This window comes from Schistocerca piceifrons, chromosome 1 (assembly GCF_021461385.2).
Source record: "Schistocerca piceifrons isolate TAMUIC-IGC-003096 chromosome 1, iqSchPice1.1, whole genome shotgun sequence".
NCBI classification, from domain to species: Eukaryota; Metazoa; Arthropoda; class Insecta; order Orthoptera; family Acrididae; genus Schistocerca; species Schistocerca piceifrons.
In genome coordinates this window covers 19,615,680-19,641,679 of record NC_060138.1, presented here as the reverse complement: position 1 = coordinate 19,641,679, position 26,000 = coordinate 19,615,680, and the positions used below count along the sequence as shown (strand labels likewise).

Below are 26,000 nucleotides of genomic sequence, written 5' to 3'. Positions count from 1 at the left end.
CAGTTATGGTCCATGAAACATAACTGTCAATCAACTGCAAATACGATGACTTTTCAGGATGAGATAGAAACTTATAAGTCATGAGGTAAGGTATCTTAAAAAAAATCTAATGTATAGACGAAAATGTCATTATAGTATTCCAACAAAGAATTAGCCTCAGTATTAGAAACACATCTCAACTTGAGATGCAGAACAATCGCTTACCCTCTCAGGAACAAATGCCCAGAGAAAGATACTTAATATGAATCTTATAAAAGTAAGTAAAAAATCAGACCAGAGCAACAACTGTAAAGACATGAAAAAGTCAAATTCAGTATATTCCAGTATATTCTGTGTTTTGTACTATCTCATATAAGTCAAACATATAATTACGTATCACGCTTTATTATATAAACAAGAAAAATTCTGTTTTATGTAACTGTTTGTTAGTTTTGTTTTAGGGCGCAAAAACAACTGTGGTCATATGCACCCAAGTCAAAACTACAGAACACGAAGACAGAGAGGGGTTAAAAAAAAAAGACTATACATCAATCCCAATTGACATTAGAAAAGTCAGCTAAAAACAGGGATGTGGAGAAAGGACTACAAAAGACACTATACAGAAACGGAGGCCCAAAACTAAAAATTAAATGGCCTTCGCAATATTGCTTTGATGGATAAAAAGTAAAATGCAGTCAACAGCCCACACGTCATTTGCTAAAATGGCTGATAACTCAGACGGCAAACCCAAGCGAGACCGTAAACGGTTAAAAAATGTGCTTTCCACCAGGAAGTGGCAGACAGCTAAAACTTGGGTGCAATGTGTCCAAAGTGGTGGGGTAGCGTCACTTATCAAATGACGATGGCTAAAAAGGCAGTGCCCAATATGCAACCTAGTTAAAATGACCTCTTCCCGGAGGTGGGGTGGGGGGGGGGGGGGGGCTGACAGGAGGTCGTCCAAGCCACTGGGAGAGGCTTAAGAAGCCTGTGCTTATTCCCATGAAGGGAAGACCAATGCCAATGTCAAGGGACACCACCCTCTGACAGATGGCAACATAGAGATCATAGGAGGGAATATAAGAACTAGTGGGCTGAGATATGAGGACTGCAGCCTTGGCAGCAGCATCAGCAACCTTTTTTCCTGGTAGGATAACATGGCCGGAAATCCACATAAACATAACAGTGTCTCCACCAAGAGTGAGAAAGTGACAGTTTTCTTGGGTCCGTTGCACTACAGGACGGGTGACGTACAGCGCACATAGACTTTGAAGGGTGCTGAGAGTGTCTGAGCAGATGAAACAATTGAGAAGTCTGTGTCTCGAGATGTACTCTGTGGCCTAATACAAGGCAAAAAGCTCAGCTGTAAATACTGAGCAGTGTGCCTGAAGCCGATAACGAAAGACGTGGGCACCAACGATGAAGGTAAACCCAACACCACAGTCAGTCCGAGAGCCGTCAGTGTACACAAAGGTACTACTGTGAAGTTTCATGCAAAGGTTGTGAAACTGAAGACGATAGAGCGAGGCTGAAGTACATCCTTAGAATGCAAACGAAGGCTAAGGTTAACACGGGCCGCTTCACGAAGCTGAGGTGGTGAAGGGTTCACACCAGGAAAGTTGCACATAATGTGAAGTTAAGCTGCCTTAGCAAGTGCCGAAAGCGGACTCCGGGAGGTAACAGAGAAGAAGGATGCACCCTGGCGACCAAAGGAATCATCGAAGGAGGACGCATAGGATGGACGGCCACACATGGCAGACAAACGGCATGCATACCTGCTGAGGAGAAAGTCACGGCAGTAGCACAGTGGTAGTTCAGCAGCTTCAGCATACAGACTCTCAACCAAGCTAGTGTAAAAGACGCCAGTGGCCAAATGGGTGCCACGATGGTGGATAGTGTTGAGATGGTGCGAGAGGGACGGATGGGCAGACAAGTAAACAAAGCACCCATAGTCGAGTTTCGAATGGACAAGGGACCGGTACAAACAGTGGAGGGAGGTTTGATCTGAACCCCAGGAAGTACCACTGAGGACGTGTAGGACACTGAGGGACCGCATACAATGGGCTCCCAGGTAAGACACATGGGAGGACCAAGAGAGTTTCCTATCGAGCATGAGCCCCAGGAATTTTGTAGTTTCAATGAATGGGAGAGCAACAGGTCCAAGATGTAAAGATGGTGGGAAAAACAATTGTGGTGCCCCAAATTCATACAGATGGTTTTGTCAATGGAAAAACAAAAGCCATTGTCAATGCTCCAGGATTAAAGCGATCATGACATCACTGAAGACGCCACTTAGTGAGGCAGGTCCATGAGGAACTGCAGTAGATGGCAAAATTGTCAACAAAAAGGGAGCTGGAGATGCCTGGCGGGAGACAGGCCATTGTAGGGTTCATGGCGATAGCAGGACAGAACTCTGAGGCACGCCGGGTTCCTGGATAAAGGTGTCCAACAAGGCAGAGCCCACACACACCGTGAAAACTCAGTCTTAAATATAAAAATTCCTGAAGGAAACAGAACAGGCCGCCACGGAAGCCTCACACGTAAAGAGTACGGAGGATAACAGTTCTCCAGCAGGTGTCGTAGGCCTTCTCCAAATCGAAAAACATGACCACAGTCTGGGACATCCACAGAAAACCATTCATGACACGAGTGAAAAAAGTAATGAGATGGTCAACTGCAGAACGCCATGCTCGAAATCCACACTGTGCAGTTGCTAGTAAATTGCGAGAATCGAGCCACCATACCAGCCGGGCATGAATCATACGTTCCATCACCTTGCAAACACAGCTGATGAGAGAGACAGGGTGGTAGCTAGAAGAAAGGTTTTGGTCCTTACTGGGCTTAGGTATGGGTACGACAGTGGCTTCACACCAACATACGGGATATGTGGCCTCCGCCCAAAGGTGGCTGTACGTATTAACCACAAAGTGCTTGCCCACAAGGTAAAGGTGCTGCAACATCTGTTGCCAGACAGTGTCTGGCTCTGGGGAAAAGGATCAGGATAAACTGAGATTATGATCTAGCCCCCTCATAGTAAAGGCAGCATAGTAGCACCCGCAATTCTGAGAAGAGAAGGGTATCGCTCGAGCCTCCTCCATTAGTTTCCGATGGAGAAAAGCAGCAGAAGATGCTGGAGATAGCAGTAGGGTCCACGATGACATCGTCTGCTACTGTTAGGCAGGAAATTGGCTTTAGGATCTTGATCCCAGAGAGCCATTGGAGGTCAGCCCACACAACAGTGGAACAGGTGGAACAGTTAAAAGAACTAGTGAATGCAATCCAGCTAGCTTTCTTGCTATCCTAAAGAATAAGATGACACATTGCATGCATCTGTTTACATTGAATGCAGTTTGCCATCATAGGACGATCGTTAAAACACGGAGAGCACATCTCCGCACGTGAACTGCGTCGCTACGTGCCCCAGTCCACCAAGAGAGTGGGACGTGACATGGTAAAGAGGAAATGTGAAGAACGAAATGTTCTGCAGTAGTAAGGATAACGTTTGTGAGATATTCCACCTGGTCATCACAACTGGGGAAATCTTGAAACTTCCTGGCAGATTTAAACTGTGTGCCCGACCGAGACTCGAACTCGGGACCTTTGCCTTTCGCGGGCAAGTGCTCTACCAACTGAGCTACCGAAGCACGACTCACGCCCGGTACTCACAGCTTTACTTCTGCCAGTACCTCGTCTCATCTGGGGAAATCTTGTTTTTGGAAAGTTGCCAGAGAGGATTAGAGCCACCAGTCAGCCTTAGTATCCCGCCATTTGGGTGTGCATGCACGTGGGGTAGGGGTCAGCAAACGGAAAGCACATGGGAAATGGTTACTCGAGTAGGTGTCAGAATAAATGGACCACTCAAAACGATGGGCAAGTTGGGCAGTACAGAAGGATAGGTCCAAGTGGGAATAGGTGTGCGAGGAGTCTGGAAGGAATGTGGGTGCTCCAGTGTTAGGGCAGGAGAGGTTGAGTTGATTAATAAGGTCAGCCAAGAAGGCACCTCTCTGACAGGTTCTGGGAGAACCCCAAAGGGGATGATGCACATTAAAGTCAGTGAGTAGCAGAAATGGGTGAGGTAGCTGCCCAATAAGCTGAAGGAGTCTGCCCTGGTGACATCAAATGATGGAGGGATACAAATTATACAAAAGAAAAATTTCAGGTGTGGAAGGAAAAGGCAAACTGCAACAGCTTGAAGATGGGTAGTCAAGGAGATGGGTTGACTATGAACCTCATCCCATATAAGCGGCATTATACCATATAAGAGGTATTATACCCCCATGAGATGGAATGCCAACCTCAGGGGGAAAGTAAAAATTAACTGGGAAGAAATGTGAAAGCTCAAACCAGTTGTGAGGATGTAATTTTGTTTCCTGAGGGCAGAGTAGAAGGGGACACTGCGATGCTAAAATCAACCGTAAATCCTCTTTGTGGGACCGAAGGAGGACCCTGTTCCATGAGGTCCACAGAAGCATCAGCTTAGTTGTGCTGTCAGTCTGTGGAGTCCAATGCAGAAAAACGGTAGGTGACATGGAAGATGGCCGAGCTAAGGTATCACTTGGCAACACCATCGAGGAGGCTCTTCGAGTTGTCGGGGGAGAAGATAGTTTGCCTTTGTTGGACTTCTTCGAGCCTTTCCAGTTAGCAGAGGAAGAGTCGGGTGTTGATGGCTAGAGGGACGAAGGAAGTCTTCACAGGAGTACTCCTGTCCTTTCCGCCCTACTGGTTGTGGAGCTGGTGGCTTCAGCACTTGAGGCAAGAGTTTGATGGCTCGTTGTACAGCTGGACGGGGGGATGGCGACACTATCTTGACATGGGGTGATTTCACAACCTCAGAGATGAATTAGAGGTATCATGTCTGCATGGCCACGTCTTTCATGGTGCGAGAGGTAGCAAGAACAGAACTATAAGTGCCAGACGGGAGTATGCAGGGTTTGCCACTAGCCAATAATTAGTGGGTGACTGGGTAAGGCACTCTTTCCTTTACTCAGATCTCCCAGACAGCCCGCTCACTAAGATACACGAGACAATCCCGAGAGGCAGTGGCGAGGCCGCCATTGCAGTTGATACGGCGGGGAGGAGGAGGCGGGCAATCGCTCTCGTGCGCATCCCTACAGAGGTTACACATTTGGCTGGGTGTCGACAGAACATTCTAGTGTGGTTGAAACGATGACACTGGCAGCAGCGCATTGGGTTCGAGATGGACATTCGGACTGTAATAATTTCATTGCCTGCTTTGATCTTGGACAGTAGAACCACTCTATAAAAGGTCATAAAAAGAGTGCGGGTGGGCACCATGGAGGAATCCACCTTTTTCAACACCCGATGGACGGCAATGACACCCTGATCAGAGAGGTAAGATTGGAATTCAGCCTCGGTCAGACTGTTGAGCAGCCTAGGGTAAATAACACCACGGGGAGAATTCAGAGTTCTATGGGCCGTAACACAAAGAGGACAGCCATGGAGAAGTGAGGCGGCAAACCATTGTTGCGCTTGAGAATCAGAAGCAATGCCCAAAAGCAAAGTGCCATTCTGTAAATGAGAGCAGGATTTCACAGGGCCAGCAATAGCATCAAAACCCTTCTAAAAAATAAACGGATTTACCGTCGTGAAGGACTGACCGTCTTCAGTATGCGAAACCACGAGGAACCTTGGTGCAACTGGATGGGTCTTTCAATCACTAGCCTCATTCCGTTTATGTTCTGTAGATATAGATTGTGAAGATGATTGGCTCATTGTGAGAAAATCCCCCAAGATAGCCAGTGTCTCCGGTTGCCAGCTCCTTCCAACTGGGGGCCCCCTCCGCAAGGGGGTGCACCCGCCTTTGTTGATTGTTCACACCTCAGGTCACACCTTCCGAACACTCGACAGAGGGACAAATTGGCAATTTGGCAAGTTAGCAGTTCAGGCAATCACCCCTCCCTGGGCCTGGCGAACCCCTCCTTCAACCTGGGGCTGGGAATTACGAATTACGCAGTCACTTGTTACGCATCAGACGTGTCATCTGACCTTCAAGAGCGTACAGTGAGGAAGAAGAAAAAGAGGAGCCTCAAACACCAAAGTGGAGAAATGAGAGGAGAAGGGAAACAAAGAAAGGAAAAGAGAACGAAAGACAGTGGTGAGACTGATCTTATATCAGTGACAGACAACACGGAAGATTCCAATAGCACCCCAGACACGTTCTCCAAGTGAGGGGAAAAAGAATATGAAGAGGATAGACATGCAGTATGAAAGGGAAACGATGCTGCAAAGGCTGGGACCCCACGGTAGCCGAGCACGAACCTGCCAAAGAGCGGCGAGCCCCCTGGGGGTTTTGTGTAATTAACATGAATAGGCAAAATGTGTTTGGTACACCTGAATAACAACAAAGCACAAGTTTTCTTATCATTATGATAAAGCATAACTTAAGTATCCACTGAGGAAACATGGCTGAAAATAAAAATAACGTAATTATCTACATCGCTGCCGCATGCCATAATAGCGTCACTAGGAGCAATTAATTACTACCATCGGGTTCAGAGTGGGCAAATTTGGTGGCCAAAACATCAATGTGAGTTGGCTATTGTCCTCCTCAAACTACAGTAGAACAATTCTGTGATTGAGACACGGGCAGTTGCCCTTTCTTGAGAGGCCACCACCATCAAGGAAGATATTAAGCGCAAAAGGAAGCACACCGTCCACAATAATATTCACACGGTCCACAACTGTCAGGGTTGCTGCAATTACCACCACAGGTCCCACGGCATCCCAAGCGAATGTCCCACACGGCACAATGCTGACCCCACCACAATGTGACCGTGGCACAGGACAAGTTTCCAGCAGCCGTTTGCTCGGACAACAGCTTATCCGACAAGGCCTCTGACCCGTCAGAACGAGAAACTGATTCGTCTGACCACATTACACATTCCCACCGATCTAGAGCCCAATCTCGACGATCGTGTGTCCATTGCCATTGTATGTGACAATGTCATTGGGTAAATGAGTATGAGCAGTATGGATGCACAATGATAAAGATCATAATGCATAAAAAAAGTCTAGAAAAGATCTTTATTCAGCAGAGAAAATTTCCAACAAGCTGTAATATATGGGATCGAACACCTTGAGGCTGGGGAGGTACAGCTTATCAGTTAATCCCAGTGGACAGTTAGGCCAAGTTAACTACCATATATTGAGCACACTGCCCGAGGTGTACAGAGTGAAGTGTTTTATTAAATATTTCAGACTTAGGTCAGACAAACTGGTATTATTTTAATATGTTATGTACTAAATTGCCAACTGAAGAGACTCCGAGAGGCTTCCCAGGTTGAAAAATAACTGTGTAAGGTATTCAATTAACTTGATCATGACAATGATTATAACTGGTAGTACGCCAGAGCCAGTTCGTGGTACCTGAGACTGAAAGATATAATAACAATAAATTAAATTGTATCCACAGAAAAACACTGCAGCACAATCTTTATTTTAAGGCAATGGGGAATAGCATGCAGCTGTCACTTGCAGGTTTCAGATGAAATGAAACCAGTCTGAAAACCGGCTCTGCACCATAGTCTATCCTGTGATTTTTCTTTGACTCTGCGTAGCTACTGCGACCGGCATCCATTTACCGTTTGATCCTGCTTACCGCAGTCGAGCACTGGTTTCCCTCTCACACTCCCTCTTGTGTTTCACATTTACACAATGCTACTTTCAGAAAATACTTCCCAATTCTTAAATTTATAAGTAGCATGCTCCTAATAACCTACATTACAACAGGTCCAAGAAGCATCAATAACTGAGAAACACACTTAATCCAAAATTTGCACGTATTTCAGTCTGGGGAGCTCAAGTTCGAGTGGGGGAGTCCTTCTGGCACAGTATAGTTCCATCAGTGTTGTAAACCTGCTCAGGGAGAAAACTGTTCTGTTCAATGTCAGGAGAAGTAGAAGAAGAAATGAGTAGTTTTTAAGGTGCTTATAAATATAAGGAGTCACTCCTTAGATGAATACACAATGTACATAAACATGTTAAACAAGTAAGACAACAGCTATTTCATAAACAGTAAGCATCATCAAATTATTTTTCACATAAAGGACATAAACTGAAAACTACGAGAATTCCTTACTCCACTATAAAAGTCTTTCTTCAACGAACTGTAGTTTCTAGCATGAACATCCCCATGTGCAATGATATTAATTTTTAGATCACAGTATGAAAACGCACCATTCACTCTGGGCACAAATTACATTTAACACTTTACAACATTATTGAGAAAAATATACGGAAGTCGAATTGTGTAGTCATATAATACTTTACACTGCTTCAAAAAACTAGCAGCACTTTAAACTTTGTGACTTTTTACTTTTTCCTCACGACATTCAGTTGAACATGGAATAGCAGCATAAAATTATTTTCACTTAGTTCTTTAGACTCTGTTTTTGTGGTCTTCAGTCCTGAGACTGGTTTGATGCAGCTCTCCATGCTACTCTATCCTGTGCAAGCTTCTTCATCTCCCGGTACCTACTGCAGCCTACATCCTTCTGAATCTGCTTAGTGTATTCATCTCTTGGTCTCCCGCTACGATTTTTACCCTCCACACTGCCCTCCAATACTAAACTGGTGATCCCTTGATGCCTCAGAACATGTCCTACCAACCGATCTCTTCCTCTAATCAAAGTGTGCCACAAATTTCTCTTCTCACTAGTTCTATTCAATACCTCCTCATTAGTTATGTGATCTACCCATCTAATCTTCAGCATTCTTCTGTAGCACCACATTTCGAAAGCTTCTATTCTCTTCTTGATTAAACTATTTATCGTCCATGTTTCACTTCCACACATGGCTACATTCCATACAAATACTTTCAGAAACAACTTCCTGACATTTAAATCTATACTCGATGTTAACAAATTTTTCTTCTTCAGAAACGCTTTCGTTGCCATTGCCAGTCTACATTTTATATCCTCTCTACTTTGACCATCATCAGTTATTTTGCTCCCCAAATAGCAAAACTCCTTTACTACTTTAAGTATCTCATTTCCTAATCTACACTCCTGGAAATTGAAATAAGAACGCTGTGAATTCATTGTCGCAGGAAGGGGAAACTTTATTGACACATTCCTGGGGTCAGATACATCACATGATCACACTGACAGAACCACAGGCACATAGACACAGGCAACAGAGCATGCACAATGTCGGCATTAGTACAGTGTATATCCACCTTTCGCAGCAATGCAGGCTGCTATTCTCCCATGGAGACGATCGTAGAGATGCTGGATGTAGTCCTGTGGAACAGCTTGCCATGCCATTTCCACCTGGCGCCTCAGTTGGACCAGCGTTCGTGCTGGACGTGCAGACCGCGTGAGACAACGCTTCATCCAGTCCCAAACATGCTCAATGGGGGACAGATCCGGAGATCTTGCTGGCCAGGGTAGTTGACTTACACCTTCTAGAGCACGTTGGGTGGCACGGAATACATGCGGACGTGCATTGTCCTGTTGGAACAGCAAGTTCCCTTGCCGGTCTAGGAATGGTAGAACGATGGGTTCGATGACGGTTTGGATGTACCGTGCACTATTCAGTGTCCCCTCGACGATCACCAGTGGTGTACGGCCAGTGTAGGAGATCGCTCCCCACACCATGATGCCGGGTGATGGCCCTGTGTGCCTCGGTCGTATGCAGTCCTGATTGTGGCGCTCACCTGCACGGCGCCAAACACGCATACGACCATCATTGGCACCAAGGCAGAAGCGACTCTCATCGCTGAAGATGACACGTCTCCATTCGTCCCTCCATTCACGCCTGTCGCGACACCACTGGAGGCGGGCTGCACGATGTTGGGGCGTGAGCGGAAGACGGCCTAACGGTGTGCGGGACCGTAGCCCAGCTTCATGGAGACGGTTGCGAATGGTCCTCGCCGATACCCCAGGAGCAACAGTGTCCCTAATTTCCTGGGAAGTGGCGGTGCGGTCCCCTACGGCACCGCGTAGGATCCTACGGTCTTGGCGTGCATCCGTGCGTCACTGCGGTCCGGTCCCAGGTCGACGGGCACGTGCACCTTCCGCCGACCACTGGCGACAACATCGATGTACTGTGGAGACCTCACGCCCCACGTGTTGAGCAATTCAGCGGTACGTCCACCGGGCCTCCCGCATGCCCACTATACGCCCTCGCTCAAAGTCCGTCAACTGCACATACGGTTCACGTCCACGCTGTCGCGGCATGCTACCAGTGTTAAAGACTGCGATGGAGGTCCGTATGCCACGGCAAACTGGCTGACACTGACGGCGGCGGTGCACAAATGCTGCGCAGCTAGCGCCATTCGACGGCCAACACCGCGGTTCCTGGTGTGTCCGCTGTGCCGTGCGTGTGATCATTGCTTGTACAGCCCTCTCGCAGTGTCCGGAGCAAGTATGGTGGGTCTGACACACCGGTGTCAATGTGTTCTTTTTTCCATTTCCAGGAGTGTAATTCCCTCAGCATCATCCAAGTTAACTCGACTACATTCCATTATCCTCGTTTTGCTTTTGTTGATGTTCATCTTATATCCTCCTTTCAAGACACTGTCCATTCCGTTCAACTGCTCTTCCAAGTCCGTTGCTGTCTCTGACAGAATTACAATGTCATCGGCGAACCTCAAAGTTTGTATTTCTTCTCCATGGATTTTAATACCTACTCCGAATTTTTCTTTTGTTTCCTTTACTGCTTGTTCAATATACACATTGAATAACATCGGGGAGAGGGTACATCCCTGTCTCACTCCCTTCCCCACAACTGCTTCCCTTTCATGTCCCTCGAGTCTTATAACTGCCATTTGGTTTCTGTACAAATTGTCAATAGCCTTTCGCTCCCTGTATTTTACCCCTGCCACCTTCAGAATTTGAAAGAGAGTATTCCAGTCAACATTGTCAAAAGCTTTCTCTAAGTCTACAAATGCTAGAAATGTAGGTTTGTCTTTCCTTAATCTAGTTTCTAAGATAAGTCGTAAGGTCAGTATTGCCTCACATGTTCCAGTGTTTCTACAGAACCCAAACTGATCTTCCCCAAGGTCGGCTTCTACCAGTTTTTCCATTTGTCTGTAAAGAATTCGTGTTATTATTTTGCAGCCGTGACTTATTAAACTGATAGTTCGGTAATTTTCACATCTGTCAAAACCTGCTTTCTTTGAGATTGCAAGTATTATATTCTTCTTGAAGTCTGAGGGTATTTCGCCTGTCTCATACATTTTGTTCACCATATGGTAGAGTTTTGTCAGGACTGGCTCTCCCAAAGCTGTCAGTAGTTCTAATGGAATGTTGTCTACTCCCGGGGCCTTGTTTCAACTTAGGTCTTTCAGAGCTCTGTCAAACTCTTCACGCAGTATCGTATCTCCTCTTCCATTTCCATAATATTGCCCTCAAGTACATCGCCCTTGTATAGACCCTCTATATACTCCTTCACTTACACTGGTACAGTCTAGCTCGGTCATAAACTTTGGTTGCAAAATTCAACAGCTTTTCTTTATTTTTATTTTGGTCTCTCACTGTTTGTATGCATATTGTATAATCCTGAGGAAGTTTTGCTGCAGGTTAGCACTTTTCTAACTTATCTGCAATTTCTAATTTCTTTTACACCATTAGAATAACATGTTTCTATTTGTTTGTCATCTCCCTAGCACATACAAACCATCTACAACTTCAGCAACAACAAGAGATGTGATACAGGTTTACAGCAATGTCAATCGTATGTTATCACCTACACAGTCCTCATAGTGATATTTAACAGCACACTTTCATTTTTTACACAGGTCAAGGATTCTGAAGGGTACTGCTCCAGAGAAAAACCTAAATCATTTTCTTTTATTATCAGTTTTAAGTGAGTTGGAAATTATTGACCTTTAGCTCATGGGGAAATGGCTAAGCAAGCACACGGACAGGAAACTGCCATGTACAAGGGTACATGCTCACATTTACCAGAAGGTGAAATGGAAAACAATGGAAAAATATTTCCTGGTAGGTTAAAATTGTGTGATAGACTGGGAATCGAACCTGGTAGCTTTGCCTTTAATGTGTAAGTGCTCTACCGGCTGAGATTTCCGAGCACAACTCACAACCTGCCCTCACAGCTTTACTTTTGCCAGTAACTCATCTTCTACCTTCCTATTTCAGAGATGTCCAATGGCTGGATTGGGGCCTACATCGTCTTCCAACAATAAGACAAATCATACAACCAACAATGCATTCTAAACAAAAATATTCATTCTTATTATAAAAGAATATTTCAAGCTCAATTTTTGACTTTTTCAAATATTGCCAAACTATACATAGATAATCGGGAGTCTGTTGTACTTGTGCTGCACACAGAAAATGTACTGACATCAGGGTACCACCCTGAATCTAGTCCATCCAAGAAGATGACACAGATTGGGAGGACCTCTAGAACATACTGCAGTAAAAATATTACACAGAGGTTACTAAGTTACAGAATAAATTTAATAAATTGCCACATAGGGGAAACAGGGAAGGAAGAATGATCACCTAATGTTAGAATTGGATATATGTAATATGTTAAATAAGGAAGCTGAAAACCATGGGAAAAAAAGACACAAATAAGGAAATCCTATGATGTATTGTGTCAAGGATTTGGTTTTGGCTAAAAGTTAAAGATCACATGTTACGAATGATTAGCTGATTGAGAAGTTCCTCTGTACAACTGACCCTACATAATGGCCAGCCTGCTGCATCCGAAAGCAGCAGTGCTGGAAATCAAATGTCGAAGATCTGAATATTTTTGAAGGTGGTAAAGGAATTGAGGGTTAAAATGTCAAAGTTTTGGTTGTCACAGAGTCTTTGAATATTAAAGATACATCTAATGTTTGTTTAGCTAATAATCATTTGCACGTCAAATTGTCAAGAGCCCAAAATGACTGATGAAAATCAGCAAAGGCAATGTGAGTGTGACAGGTGGAATTAGTCGGGGCAACTTTTTTAGTCCAGGAAACCACAGATGGCATCCTGGAGTGAGCTCAGCCACCTGCCTTTCACTCTTTGGTATCACGTCCCTCAGTTCTTAGTTCTCATTTCTTCTTATTCTCCTGACACAGACAGAATACCAATCTCTCATTCTTCGTTCTACTTGTACGTGTCCACTCGTTTGACCCTCTCTAATTTTGCATTACTCAGAAGCCCTGAATCTCAGCAAATCACAACAGCTTGTGACGTATAGAACCTTCTTAAAGAGACGACCTGGGCCATGTTTGTCCAATTAATTGCTGAAGTTTTTTGGGGAAGACATAATCTGGTAAGACGGTCCTAGATATTGGTATTCTACCTTTATAATCAATTATTAACACACTAAAAACATTTACAAGTAACAGAAATGAAACATATACAGTACTAATCTTGGAAAGAGTGGACAGTGGGGCTGAAGAATCGGGAGGCCTTGCTGCATTGCAAAAATGGAAGAGGAGAGAACCAGTGAAAGGGAAAGAGCTATGCAAGTGGGCTAAGTAGGATGGGGGGGGGGGGGGGCAGTAGGTGTGAGGGAGGTTGGATTGGGAGTAGGGAAGGGGACAGATGCATGTGGAGGACAGGGATTAGTGACGGTCAAGGCCAGGGCATTGTGATAATGAAGCAAGTGTAGCAGGAAGAGTTCTCCTCACCTGCATAATTCAAAAAAGCTGGTTCTCAGATACAGTTTGGCGCTGGCCATTTATTTGGATGGACAACTTGTCAGCAGCCGTGGCTGCAGCAAAATTGTTAAACATTGTGGTCCTGCCTTTGATGGCTGCGACAGGTCTAGAGTACACGGCAGTGGTATGACGTAAGGGTCGGTTGGTCAGCCGGACGCTGCTTTAGTGTGCAAAACTGCTAAGTTCATAAGTGCACGTATCGTAATGTACGAAAAAGTGAGTACTAAATAAAAATCTGAAGCAGAAAAGGCAAAAACCCAATCGAGCAACTTTAAAAGAGGAGCAGCATAGGACAAGGATGCCCCTAAGCAAAATTTGTCAAAACACTGTCGAGATGGTGAAGGTCCCTGTGGGGGGGGAGGGGGGGGATCAAATTTGCTTTGCCGTGTCGCTGTGGCAAATAAAAAGTAAGATGCGATCGACACGACATGTGTTGTATGCTAAAACGTCTGACAAAGTAGATGGCAAACGTAAACAGTTAAAAAATGGGAACTGGATCAGATACTGGTGCCCGTCAATGGTCGAGAGCAGTAGGCACAGAGTGGGGCAAGGTCACCACTTAATAAAATGCAGTGACTAAAAGGACAGTGTCCTACAGCAGCTGGGCATCCTTACCTCCTCAAGCTACGAGGGCCGATGAAAGTCGACCGAGCTGTTGGGAGAGGGTTAATGTCCCAGAGGTTTGTTTCCCTGGAGAGAAAACCATTGTGTACTCCAACGTGATAGTACTTGTTAACAGACGGCAATACGAAGATTGTCCGAGGGAACAGAGTGACTAGAGGGCCGAGGGAGGAGAGCTGCAGTCTTTGCAGCAGCAGCATCAGCAACCTCACTACCTGGCACGCCAAAATGAACACCACGCTGGCTCCCCCCACGGTAAGCGAGTGGAGGCATTCTTGGATCAGTTGTACTAAAGCATGGACCAAGTACAGGTCATGAAAGACCTGAGATTATACAATTTGGAAGCCCATGTTGCTGGATATACTGGGTGGCCTGACAAAGGGCACAGCACTCTGAGGTAAACACTGTGCACTGGCCGAGAAGTCGATATTGAAAAGGATCAGCCCCAAGTACAAAGGCACACCTGACACTGCGGTCAGTCTCGGAACCGTTGGTGTAGATGAAGACAGTCCCCAAACCACGTGGGAAGTGCGAGAAACTCGCTGCAATACACTGGGCCAGGAGTAGTGCTCTTAGGAAGTGAAAGGAATCCGAAAAGAACACCTACCTCGGCACGAAGCCAGAGCAGTGAAGAGCTCGTACCCATGGGGAATGTGGCAAGGAGCACGAAGCATAGCTGTCGAAGAAGCAAACAAAAGCAAACTCCGAGAGGCAATGTAGAAGAAGCCCACAGCCCATACTGGTGATGAAGGAAATTGTCAAAAACGACAGCATAGGATGGGGTGCCAGGCATAGAAGACAGACAACTCGTGTAACGAAACTTCCTGGCAGATTAAAACTGTGTGCCCGACCGAGACTCGAACTCGGGACCTTTGCCTGGCAGAAGTAAAGCTGTGAGTACCGGGCGTGAGCCGTGCTTTGGTAGCTCAGTTGGTAGAGCACTTGCCTTCGAAAGGCAAAGGTCCCGAGTTCGAGTCTCGGTCGGGCACACAGTTTTAATCTGCCAGGAAGTTTCATATCAGCGCACACTCCGCTGCAGAGTGAAAATCTCATTCTGGAAACTCGTGTAACGATTGAGGATAACATCCTGCTGATAGGACAACAGTAATCCAGCAGCCTCAGCATAAAGACTCTTAACAGAACTAACACAGAAGGCACCAGTGGCTACACATATCCCAAAATTATGGATGGTGTTAAGATGATTAAAGATAGACAGAAGTGCAGATGAATATATGATATATCCATAATTCAGTTTTGAATGGACAAGGGACCAATATAAATGGAGGAGGATGGTCCAGTCCCCTCCCCACGAGATACCGCATAAAACACGCAGAACATTGAGGGAGCGAGTACGACGAACTGCCAGGTAAGAGACAAGGGAAGACCACCACAGTTTCCTATCAAACATGATTCCCAAGAATTTTACTGGGTCAACGAATGGAAAAAGCAATGGGCCGAGACGTAGGGATGGGGGAAGAAACTCCCAGTGCCACCAGAAGTTCATGCACACATTCTTGTCAGGGGAAAAGCAGAAGCCACTGTTGTTGCTCCATGAGTAAAGATGATCACAACATTGCTGAAGACACCACTAAAGTAGACAGATTTGTTGAGAGCTGTAACAGATCACAAAGTCATCAACAAAAAGAGAGCTTGAGATACCTGGTGAGAGACGTTCCATAATAGGGTTAATGGCTACGGCAAATACGACAACACTGAGCACAAGACTCTGAGGCACCCCATCTTTTGAATAAAAGTGTCCAACACAGCTGAGCCCACATGTACCTTAAAAACACAGTCTTTTAAAAATTTCTGGATAAAAAGGGGCAGGCGACCCCGGAAGTGCCACTCACACACGATATGAAAGATAGCCGTCCTCCAGTAAGTGTCATACGCCTTCTCCAAATCAAAAAATATGGACACAGTTTGGCAGTTCCACAAAAAGTTGATGATTATATGAGTCGACAAGGTGGTGAGATGACCAGCTGTAGATTGGTGCCCATGGAATCCACATTGGGCATTAGTAAGGAGATTCCAAGATTTGAGCCACCACACCAGTCGACCATTAATCGTACATTCTGTCACCTTGCAGATGCTATTGGTGAGGGAGATTTGGTGCTAGCTGGAAGGAAGGTGTTTGTCCTTATGAGGCTTAGATATGGGAATGACAATAGCCTCATGCAATTAACTGAGAAATGTGCCATCTGTCCAAATGTTGTTGTACGTAAGGAAGAGAAAGCGTAGGCCTCCAGGAGATTAGTGTTGCAACATAAGAATACGAATGCTGTTCAGTCCTGGAGCGGATGACCAGTACTAATAGTGTGCACGTTAAAGCAGTATTGTAGCATTCACGATTCTGGGATGAGAAAGATATCGTCCTTGCCTTTGCCACACATTTCAGAGGGAGGAAGGCAGGATGGTAGTGGGTGCAACTCAAAATGTCTGCAAAATATTGACCCAAGATATTGTAGATATCAAGGAGGTCAAGCCAAATATCTTTCTCGGTATCCCTGAAAATGCGGCAACACTGCACACGTAGCTGTCTGTAATGGATACAGTTCATCATTGTGAGATGGCGTTAAAAAATGTGGAGAGCCCGTCTCCGTGCCCAGATTGCATCACGACATGCCTCCATCCACCAGGGGGTGGGAGCACGTCACAGCGAGGAGGGAGTGTGAGGTATGGTACATTCTGTGGCAGTAAGGATAGCAACTGTAAGATATTCTACCCAGTCATCACTAAGGGGAAATGGTGTTCATCGAAAGTGGACAGTGAGGAATAGAGCGGCCAGTCAGCTGTGGAAAGCTGCAGTTGGTTGGACACACAGATGGGATAGGTGTTAGCAAACGGATGACACAGGAGAAATGATCACTCGAGTGAGTGTCAGAGAGAATGGACCACTCGAGACAACGAGCAAGAGGAGGAGCAGTACAGATCGAAAGGTCCAAGATGGAAAAGGAGTGTGTGGAATCTGAATGAACTGTTCAAAAGAATTAAATTGAGCTGGTTGAAGATATCTACTAGGAGAGGGCCTCACAGACAGGGGTGTGGAGAGCCCCGAAGAAGTTGGTGGGCATTGAAGTCACTGAGCAGCAAAATGGGAGGAGGAAATTGGGCAATAAATTGCAAAATGTCTGCCCTGGTGACAGCAGAAGATGAGAGTGAATACACATTGCAAAGAGGGAAGGTGAAACCAGGAAGGGAAAGACGGACAGCAACAGCTTGAAGTTGGGTGTGCAAGGTAATGATGCAACTATAGACATTGTCTAAAATGAACTACATGACTCACCCGTGAGCCACAGTCCCAGCCTCAGGGGGCAGGTCAACACAGACTGAACTGGAGTGGCAGGAGATGAAAGCAATTGTGAGGACATAATTTTGTTTTCTGGAGTCAGAAAAGAACTGGACTGTATTATCACAAGAGGAGCTGATGTTCAGCCTTATTGGGTGCCGCAAGTGTTCCACTGGACAAAACCATATCTGATGATAAACAGGAGATGGGGCCAATAAAGGGGCAGTCACCACGGTGGCTGCTGAGTGCCAGAATTCGAACATGCGCAATGACCAGATACAGTGGCTGAAGAATCCTGATCCATTAGTCAGACAGAGGTGTCAGTATTCACCTTCAGTTGTCCAGCAGACTGGCTGTTGGCAGTGCATCCCAATGAAATGGAGCTTGGCCAGGTGAGGGTATTGCGTGGGGACACCATTGAAGAAGGACGACGAGGTGGAGAGAGGGAAGATCATTTGCCTTTGTTAGGTGCAGACCCAGATGTTGACTGGCTAGATGTGCACAGAAAGTCATCGCAGGAATAGTCCGTTCTGGATTTCCGTGCATTTCTTTGTGATGCACACGATTTCGTTGGCACAGGTGAAGGTTCATTGGTATGGTGCACCCATAGCAGGCGAAGACGTGTGACCTTGGAGCTGGACAATTTCACAACCATAGCACTAAACTGGAAGTCTCAAGTACACGTATCCATGGCCTTCATAGGTCAGGGTGTAGCGAAAACTGTACTATAACTGCCAGAGAGTGCTTGCTGTACAAGGTTTGTGGCTAGCTTACATTTTCCGAGACGTGTGAGTAGGAACCTTTTCCTTCACCTGAATCTCCTTAACAGCTCTCTCATTGAGGTATATTGGACAGTCACTGGAGGAAGCAGCATGATTATCCTTGCAGTTGATACAGTGAAGGGAAGCAGTTGGACACACCCTCACAAGCGTCCCTGCCACAGGTTACGCATTTGGGTGCATTTTAACAAGATTCACAGGTGTGGCTGTAGTGCTGATATTTATAGCAATGCCTGGGATCAAAGATACATGGTCTGACAGTAATAGCTTCATAGTCAATATCAGCCATTACAGAGATTGAAAAAGTGACACTTGAAGCTCTTGGCAAGACTGACTGGACTACTTGCATATTCTTAGACTTGTCCAAGGCTTTTCAGAGTGCTGACCATAAAATACTATTTAACAAACTAAAAACACTAGGGTTAAGAGTGACAGTAAATGAGGGGTTTGAGCCTTAGCTGGTAAATAGTGTGCAAATGGTAGAGATAGTTCACATACGTACTGATATTACATTTTCAGCACAACAACTTTTATACAAGAAATGTATAAACAGGGTAGTGTACTGGGTCTAATTCTGTTCTTGTGTATCTATCAGTGACTTTTCAGACAGAATAAGACACAGAGAAAAAGTTCTCTTGACTGATCACAGTAATATCACAGTCACTGATAAAACACAAGTACTCCTATTAGTCAGAGCATATGAAATCCTCAAGGATGTTTAAAGAGGGCTGTCACATAAAGCATAAATAATTAAATTTATAGTGTGTGCAACAAACACAAAATTTTTAGGGATTAATCTTGACTGTCAATTAACGTGGAATGAACACACAAAAAGGTATGGCAAAAAATAATGTTTTGCTGTTACGAGTTCCATTATCACTAAGAGCAATTGTCTTGGACATAATATTCTTATGTACACTCAATTCTTAGCTGTGGGATCCTTTTCTGGGTATCGAAAGCAAAAACACGGACACAATTTTGAAACTGAAGACAAGTGCCGTACAAATAATAGTTGAAAATAGAAGTTGGGCTCATGATAAAAAATAAATAAACTAGGTATCCTTACTGCATCAATCTGTTGTCCATAGTTGGGAAATATTACAAAGTATTTAACTTATAGTTGCACACATAATCATGGGCAACTCAACCACTTGAGCAAAGAAAGAGATTTATATGTTCAGCAAATTAGATAAAGAAGCAGTATGGCCCAAGTTTAAAAGAACAGACAACCATGTGCTATATGTACTTAGTAAAATAGTTCACGATGGGAACGGGCCTCCACAGCAGTAGTCAGGCTCAGCACGAGGATGGACATGTGCAATCACTCGGTCAACTTCTAAATGCTCCTGCCTGCCACTCAGTGCCGCCTCTATGTGGTGAGCAGCAGCCAACTCTGTTTCACAATTGTTATGCATACAAATTAATTTAAGTACAGTATCTCACATATAAAATAATAAACTGCATTTTCTGTTGTTACTCTTTCCCTGGTGCCAAACTGCAAACATCACAACAAACTGCGTGTATTCATTCAACATAATGAATTCAAACTATATTGTAGGAGAAATTTCAGGGATGTGGAATGAATCACAACATGTACTAATAAACTGAGGCAGCTGCACAGGTTAAGTGTGGCCGACAGCAGCTCCCGTAATCCTCGTGGCCTCAATTTCCACCAACCCGCAACTCCAGGACCGTAAACTTCCCTCACCCTGCACCTTCTTACTCTTCCCCACACACTCCGCTTCCTCTATTCTGTCACTCGCTCCTAATGCATTCCTCCAAGTCGTCAGCAGCGTGCACTACAAGAAAACACTGGTGTTGGGTACAGTGTGTCGCACTGCTGTCTTGTAAACCTGCTGTCGGCCAGACTTCCCTGATCCTCCCTCCCCTTCCCCCTTCTCCTCTCACCCTCTCCACGACACACCCCCTTACCACAGTCTACTCGTACAACCGCAAAGAGGTTGTGAATTTCTTGCACAGTACAAAGAATTCAAAACAAGAAGTCAAGTCAACATGGAAATTATATGTCTTGACTGTCCATTGCAGTGGATTGGTGAGAACACAGCTCTTTTATTAATAACAATAAATAAAACAGCCTCAACCTACAATGACAGTTTTATAATTTTTTATTCCATAATCAATTTCATGACTGGGATCTGGAATTCTCAATTAGTTACATGTGTTCGTTTATTTATTTACTCATTTTGATCTGGCATTACACAGTGTGTTACAGATGTCCGATCCCACCCGTCGGCTTTGTCCTGTGACGTAAGGCTGTTGTGTGTGACGTCACGACGGCGCGGAATTTAGTTTGTGAGAGTGGCGTGTTTGTAGGTGTCGTTTTGATGCGATCAGTGGTGCTCTCTGGTGGTGTGTTAGGTGATGTTTTTGGTTTAGTTTGCGAGTGTGGCAATTTTGGTAAATTGCTTTTTTATGTCTTTGGTAGTTTTCAGTTGTCGGCTATGATGGGGGAAATTTCTTGAACTATTCGGATTTTTGGATGAAGTCATTAAGTGTTCAGTATGTGGTGAAGAAATGAGGCTTACTTAAAGTTTCGGCGTCTCGGACCAGGGACGGCTGTATGTGGAGATGTCATAAGGATAACAGGTCAAGGGAAGTGTTTGATCCCAATGTGTGGCTGTGAATGTTGGTATTGGTATCGGGAGATGTATTTGAGCTATATAGGTCAAGGGAAGTGTTAGGTCCTAATTTATGGGATTGGGAGCTGCTGTTGAGCAATATAGGTCAAGGGAAGTGTCCGATTCCAGATGATATTGTGTCTAGTGGTATTTGGGGAGTTTTGTGATGTCGGTTTTTTTTTGTCGTTTTGCATGGTTTTGTATGGGGGTGGGTGTCTAAATTTGTTTATATTTAGGTTGTCCACACCCAAAAACCCCCTATTTCCTACACTTGTCCCGTTAGTGTCACTAGGCTTTTTGTGGAACGTGTGTGTGTGTGTGTGTGTGTGTGTGTGTGTGTGTGCGTGTGTGCGCGCGCGCACGCGCGCGCGCATTTTTCAATGTATTTTTGTCATCATAGTGTGTACATAACGACTTTATATGCACCATATTGGAATTGTGGTTTATGGTCGTTTCCGCCATATTTGTGACGTCATCGGTCAAAGCAGACGGGCGGGATCGGACACTTCCATATTTCCATATGGGGGCTATTCACAAATCAACCCCGACTGGCTACTAAGAATAAACAAGTGCTTGTAACTTCATGGCACTTGTGCAGTTGTTAAAGGAGGTTAGGTTAGTCATGATGCATCAGTCAGCTCTCTTTCCATTTGTCAACGAGTAGTCAGAGCAGCAACTGACTGAAATGGACGATATTGCTGCATCTCCTCAGATGTGAGGTACATCTCATCACTCACTTCCTGCGCGCACTGAGATTCGATATCGATTGTGTCCTTTATGTGGGTGGGATGCGGTTAGGTGTGATGGTGCTGTGAACGAGTGGTGCAGAAAATTTAAGGCAGGTAACATTTATGTACACTATGAAAGTGACTGAGAAAGAATTTCAGATGTGGCTGATAAACTTGTGCAAGATGTTGATGAAACTGTCTATCTCAGACACCAGTTCGCAATTTTCGAACTTTCTGGACACGTTCTCAGATATCAAGGACAAGTCTCTTCAGCGCCCTCATGTGGAAGTTAGGTTATCATAAATTTTGTGTATAGTAGCCCCCAAACTGTCTAATCAATTTTCACAAAACTGAAAGAAGGGGTTCGGCCTCGAGACACTTCAGCAGAATATGGCAAGGGTGTACTATATGACCTATGAAACTAAGGAACAGTCCAAATAGTGGATGAACACTCACTCTCCCAATAAACTGAAAAAATATTCGTACAGACACCATCAAACTGCAAAATTGTGCTTAATTTTTTAGGGGGCGTAAAGTATTTTTAACAACATATTTCACGAGGGTAATGTGTGAGAATACTGTGATATCATAATTTTTTTTGTGAGACACTTATGAAACTTCAAAGAGGAATCCAAAACAAATGGTGCACAATGATTACTGAAGGAGTCATTCTCCTTTATGACAATGGGTGACTCAATTCTGTGACTTGAATGAACAAAAAACTAAGATTCTTTGGTTCGCAATTAATCATAACCAGCATGGCACTATTCTAGGTATTCTTTTATAAAGTAAAAACAGTGACACAGCAAATAAAATTTCATGGTTTTCCAAAATTTGTGTTGTCTTCAATATGCTCTATATTCTGACACAATGTTTGTGAATTTCAATGTTTTTCCTTATTCTGTATTCCACTGTCACTATGTTCTTTTTAAAGACTTTTACAGCTACAAGAAGGCAGTGTTGGGATCTTCAGCTTCTGAAAACAGGTTTCCAAACATTGCTAGTTTTGCTTCAATCAGTGACACTCATGATTCTATTCTGAATCCTAAAAGTGCCAAAGGCAGTTGGAAGATTACCTCAGAATATCACACTAATCATAGGTGAGGATATCTATAAACATAATACTCACATTTTACTGTTTTCTGACCAGAATATGCTTGCAACATTATCAAGATAAAGTGTCCGTATTCATTTCAGAATTTACCTAATCAACATATCTGATCCATCTGAGATTATCATGTTACCACAGGCCCAGATATTTAAATTTAATGCTAGTTTCTATTGGTTGTTTGTTTAGTGTGGTGTGGAAGTTCACGGAAACAGTCTTTCAATATAGTGCTAATAGTTAGCCTACCGTTTATTGCACAGTGCCAAGTTGTTCAAATTAACCAAATTCATAGCTTTCTGTGCTTCTGCTGTACTGTCCCCTTAGAGGGTTACAGTTGTGTCACTTGCTAATATAACGGTTCTGTGAGCATCTGTATTCAGGCTGAAGTAGTCAGTGTGCAGGAAGAACAACAGAGATCCCATTACTTAGCCCTGAAGCACAGCTTGTTTGACAGTTTCACTTCCAAGTAGAATTTCTTCTGAACTGATCTGCTTCTCTGCATACATCATACCAACTTTCTGTATGAGACTGGCTAGGAATAATGCAATCCACCTGTTTACAAGTCCTCTGATACAAATTTCTTCAATTTCTATAGGCAATATTTTATGATTCACTGTGTCAGAAGCCTCTGACAGATTTAGAAATATGTATTTTGTATGTTACCTTGTACACAGAAGATCTAATATATTAATGCAGTCATACTTAAAACGTTTCTGAGGATTTGTGTGTAAAAACCCATTCTGATATATATACTCAGTTAGTCTTCCTTTGTCAATGGACTGGATTTTAACTTCTAATCCAGTTCAAATCTAAGGACTGGCACACCCAGTGTTATGATAGATTTATTGTTTTAATTCCCTAATCAGGTTCCAAACTGTTTTCCCTGTATTCCCCAAGGGTTTTATTATTTTAATTACACACTGGATGATCTACAATAGCCTACTTATGATACAGAATTTTAGCTCTTGATGACTAACAGTTTGTGCTATAGGTTACACAAAGGTTTCTCTTGCTAACAAAATATACTTCACTTCAACATGCTTCCACTCCATAGTCCCTACTGCTGTATTCAGTAGCACCTTCTTTTATTTATGGGTAAGCCAGGACTCAAAGTGTACAAGCAATACAGTTAAAGAAGATTTAAACCGCTCATCAACAATTTTATAAACCTCTACACAATGCATTACCCACAAGATATCATGATCAAGTCACTGTCTACACTTCTGAGTCACTATGCTTCTTTTGTGGTATGATTCTGACAGCTCACCGTGTTGCATTGTGACATTAAAAAAAAAAGATTAAAAAAAGTCTGAATGACATGGTCCATTGACTATTACACTTTAATTGCTAAAGATATAAGGCTTTAAGAACAAGATAAGCCTACCAGTAATTGTAATGCTACCTCATTCTGTCCCGACTGAGGAATTTGCTAAGCGATTAGCACTACCGGAAAGAAAATGTAATATCAAAGGCAGCATGATTCTCTTCATAGCTTTATTTACAGAGGGGAAATTTCCTTTTAGATTTTTGTGGATAATCCTTACCTACATAACATTTCAAAGCGTTCTTTATCTCGTTCTTTTTTCCATACAAACAAAAACCTGGATGCATTCTGATACACTTGTACTGATGGCCGCAGTTCTACGCATCCCTCTGGAGGCAACAGCACGTCAAAGTCATCCCTAGAGCAAAATGCACATCAGTTTTCATCTATAGGCAGCATGTATATCGCATTAAAGACATCTATAGTCATATATTGGAACGATTATAGCAACGTAACATTTCTACTCTAACTCCGGATATCTAATTATATGAATACTATCGCAACATAGTTATCATGTGCACTTACAGAATTTTTTTCGTAAATCGTATTCTTGTAAGCCATCCTCTCACGTGCGACTGCAATAGAATAGCAGCAGCTTCCCTTTTCTTTTCTTGTGCTCGTTCTTCACGAGCCGCTTTCGTTTGTTCCAAAAAACTACATTTAGAAGATTCGCTTTTATTAAACATTGTCAGTGATCCTGATTATCAGGTTTAGGTCCGCGCTCAAATTAGTTCTTGTCATAAGTCACGGCAAAAACTCTTTCAAAATAACGCATTCTTCTCAAACTCACGTATCACTAAAATACATCCCAAGAAATTATCATCGACATTTCGTGAGCCTTCGAATTCCGCATCTACTACTGACAGTCATCATACTAATACGAAATTAGCAAACATTCACAAATTTAATTGCAAAACATTTGACACAATACACTAGCCCTACGAGGCAAAACAAACATTGCTTTAGTACAACACACTACTTAGTAAAACATCTTTGAATTAAACTCCTTGTGACAAAAGAATGTTGGAACAGCCATCCATCAGCAAAATGATACACCAAAATTTCTTTGTGGACTATCCACAGACTTTTTATACATATTTGCATAAAACAAGGCTATTACAACACTCAGTAAATTTATCTCATTGAAAAACAGGGATTCAACAGCGAAAATTGTTAATAGCTACAATCAACATTTTTTTATTAATAAAATTTTTGAATCAGAGTATGAGATGGAATCTGCAGTCTGGATCACCATTTTGACACATGAAAATTAAGGTAGCGTAGTTTACATTTTTTTCATCACGCTCTGTTGTTATCTGTTCACTGGTCATACAAAGATCGTCAACAGTTGGTAGTACTTTGGAGATGTAGTATATCGATTCAATGATTGGACATTGGTAAATCTTGCTGGTGATCCTGTGAAATTCCCAATTTCCGCATGAATGTGTCATCCTACTGTCCAGCGCTGACATTGTAGGCATGCGCGAGTCCATTCTCTGGTGTCCTTTTTAACTGATGGCCAGACGAAACATGCCGACCGAACCGAAGCACATTCCCTACCGGAGGGGACATAGGCCAGACGTGTTAGACATGGCCCTCATGAAGGGCATAACAACGACACTCAACGTTGCCGTTGAAAACGATCTGCCCTCAAATCACCAACCCGTTATAATGTACATTGAAGAAACACTGCAGCACATGGAACAACGCAGGATGTTAGACTACAGGCGCGCGAATTGGACACAGTTCAAGGAAACGCTTGACAGTCGTATCCCACCCACCCACGCGATTAACGAGACATCTCAAATTGATGAGGCAGTTGAAACCCTCACCAGCGCCGTCCAAGACGCAATAGCCGACACCATACCGATCCGCACACCACAACAACACA

General features: G+C 43.9%; 1 protein-coding gene and 1 non-coding gene across 3 annotated transcripts in view; one reads left to right on the top strand and one right to left on the bottom strand.

Annotated features, from left to right (window-relative positions):
- The window catches only part of LOC124794779 (ubiquitin-protein ligase E3B), a 283,854-nt gene extending 258,795 nt beyond the window's left edge, over positions 1-25,059 (bottom strand). For both annotated transcript variants that reach the window (XM_047258416.1, XM_047258425.1), the window contains exons 1-2: positions 24,635-25,059; positions 24,330-24,467 (exon numbers count right to left, since the gene is read on the bottom strand). In XM_047258416.1, the coding sequence (XP_047114372.1) occupies positions 24,330-24,467; positions 24,635-24,795 (299 nt within the window). In that variant the 5' untranslated portion in view covers positions 24,796-25,059. The remainder of the gene's footprint in view (positions 1-24,329; positions 24,468-24,634) is intronic.
- Positions 15,157-15,231, top strand: Trnas-cga. Its single transcript has one exon. It is a non-coding gene; the product is annotated as a tRNA-Ser (tRNA).
- Positions 25,060-26,000: the final 941 nt, after the last annotated feature.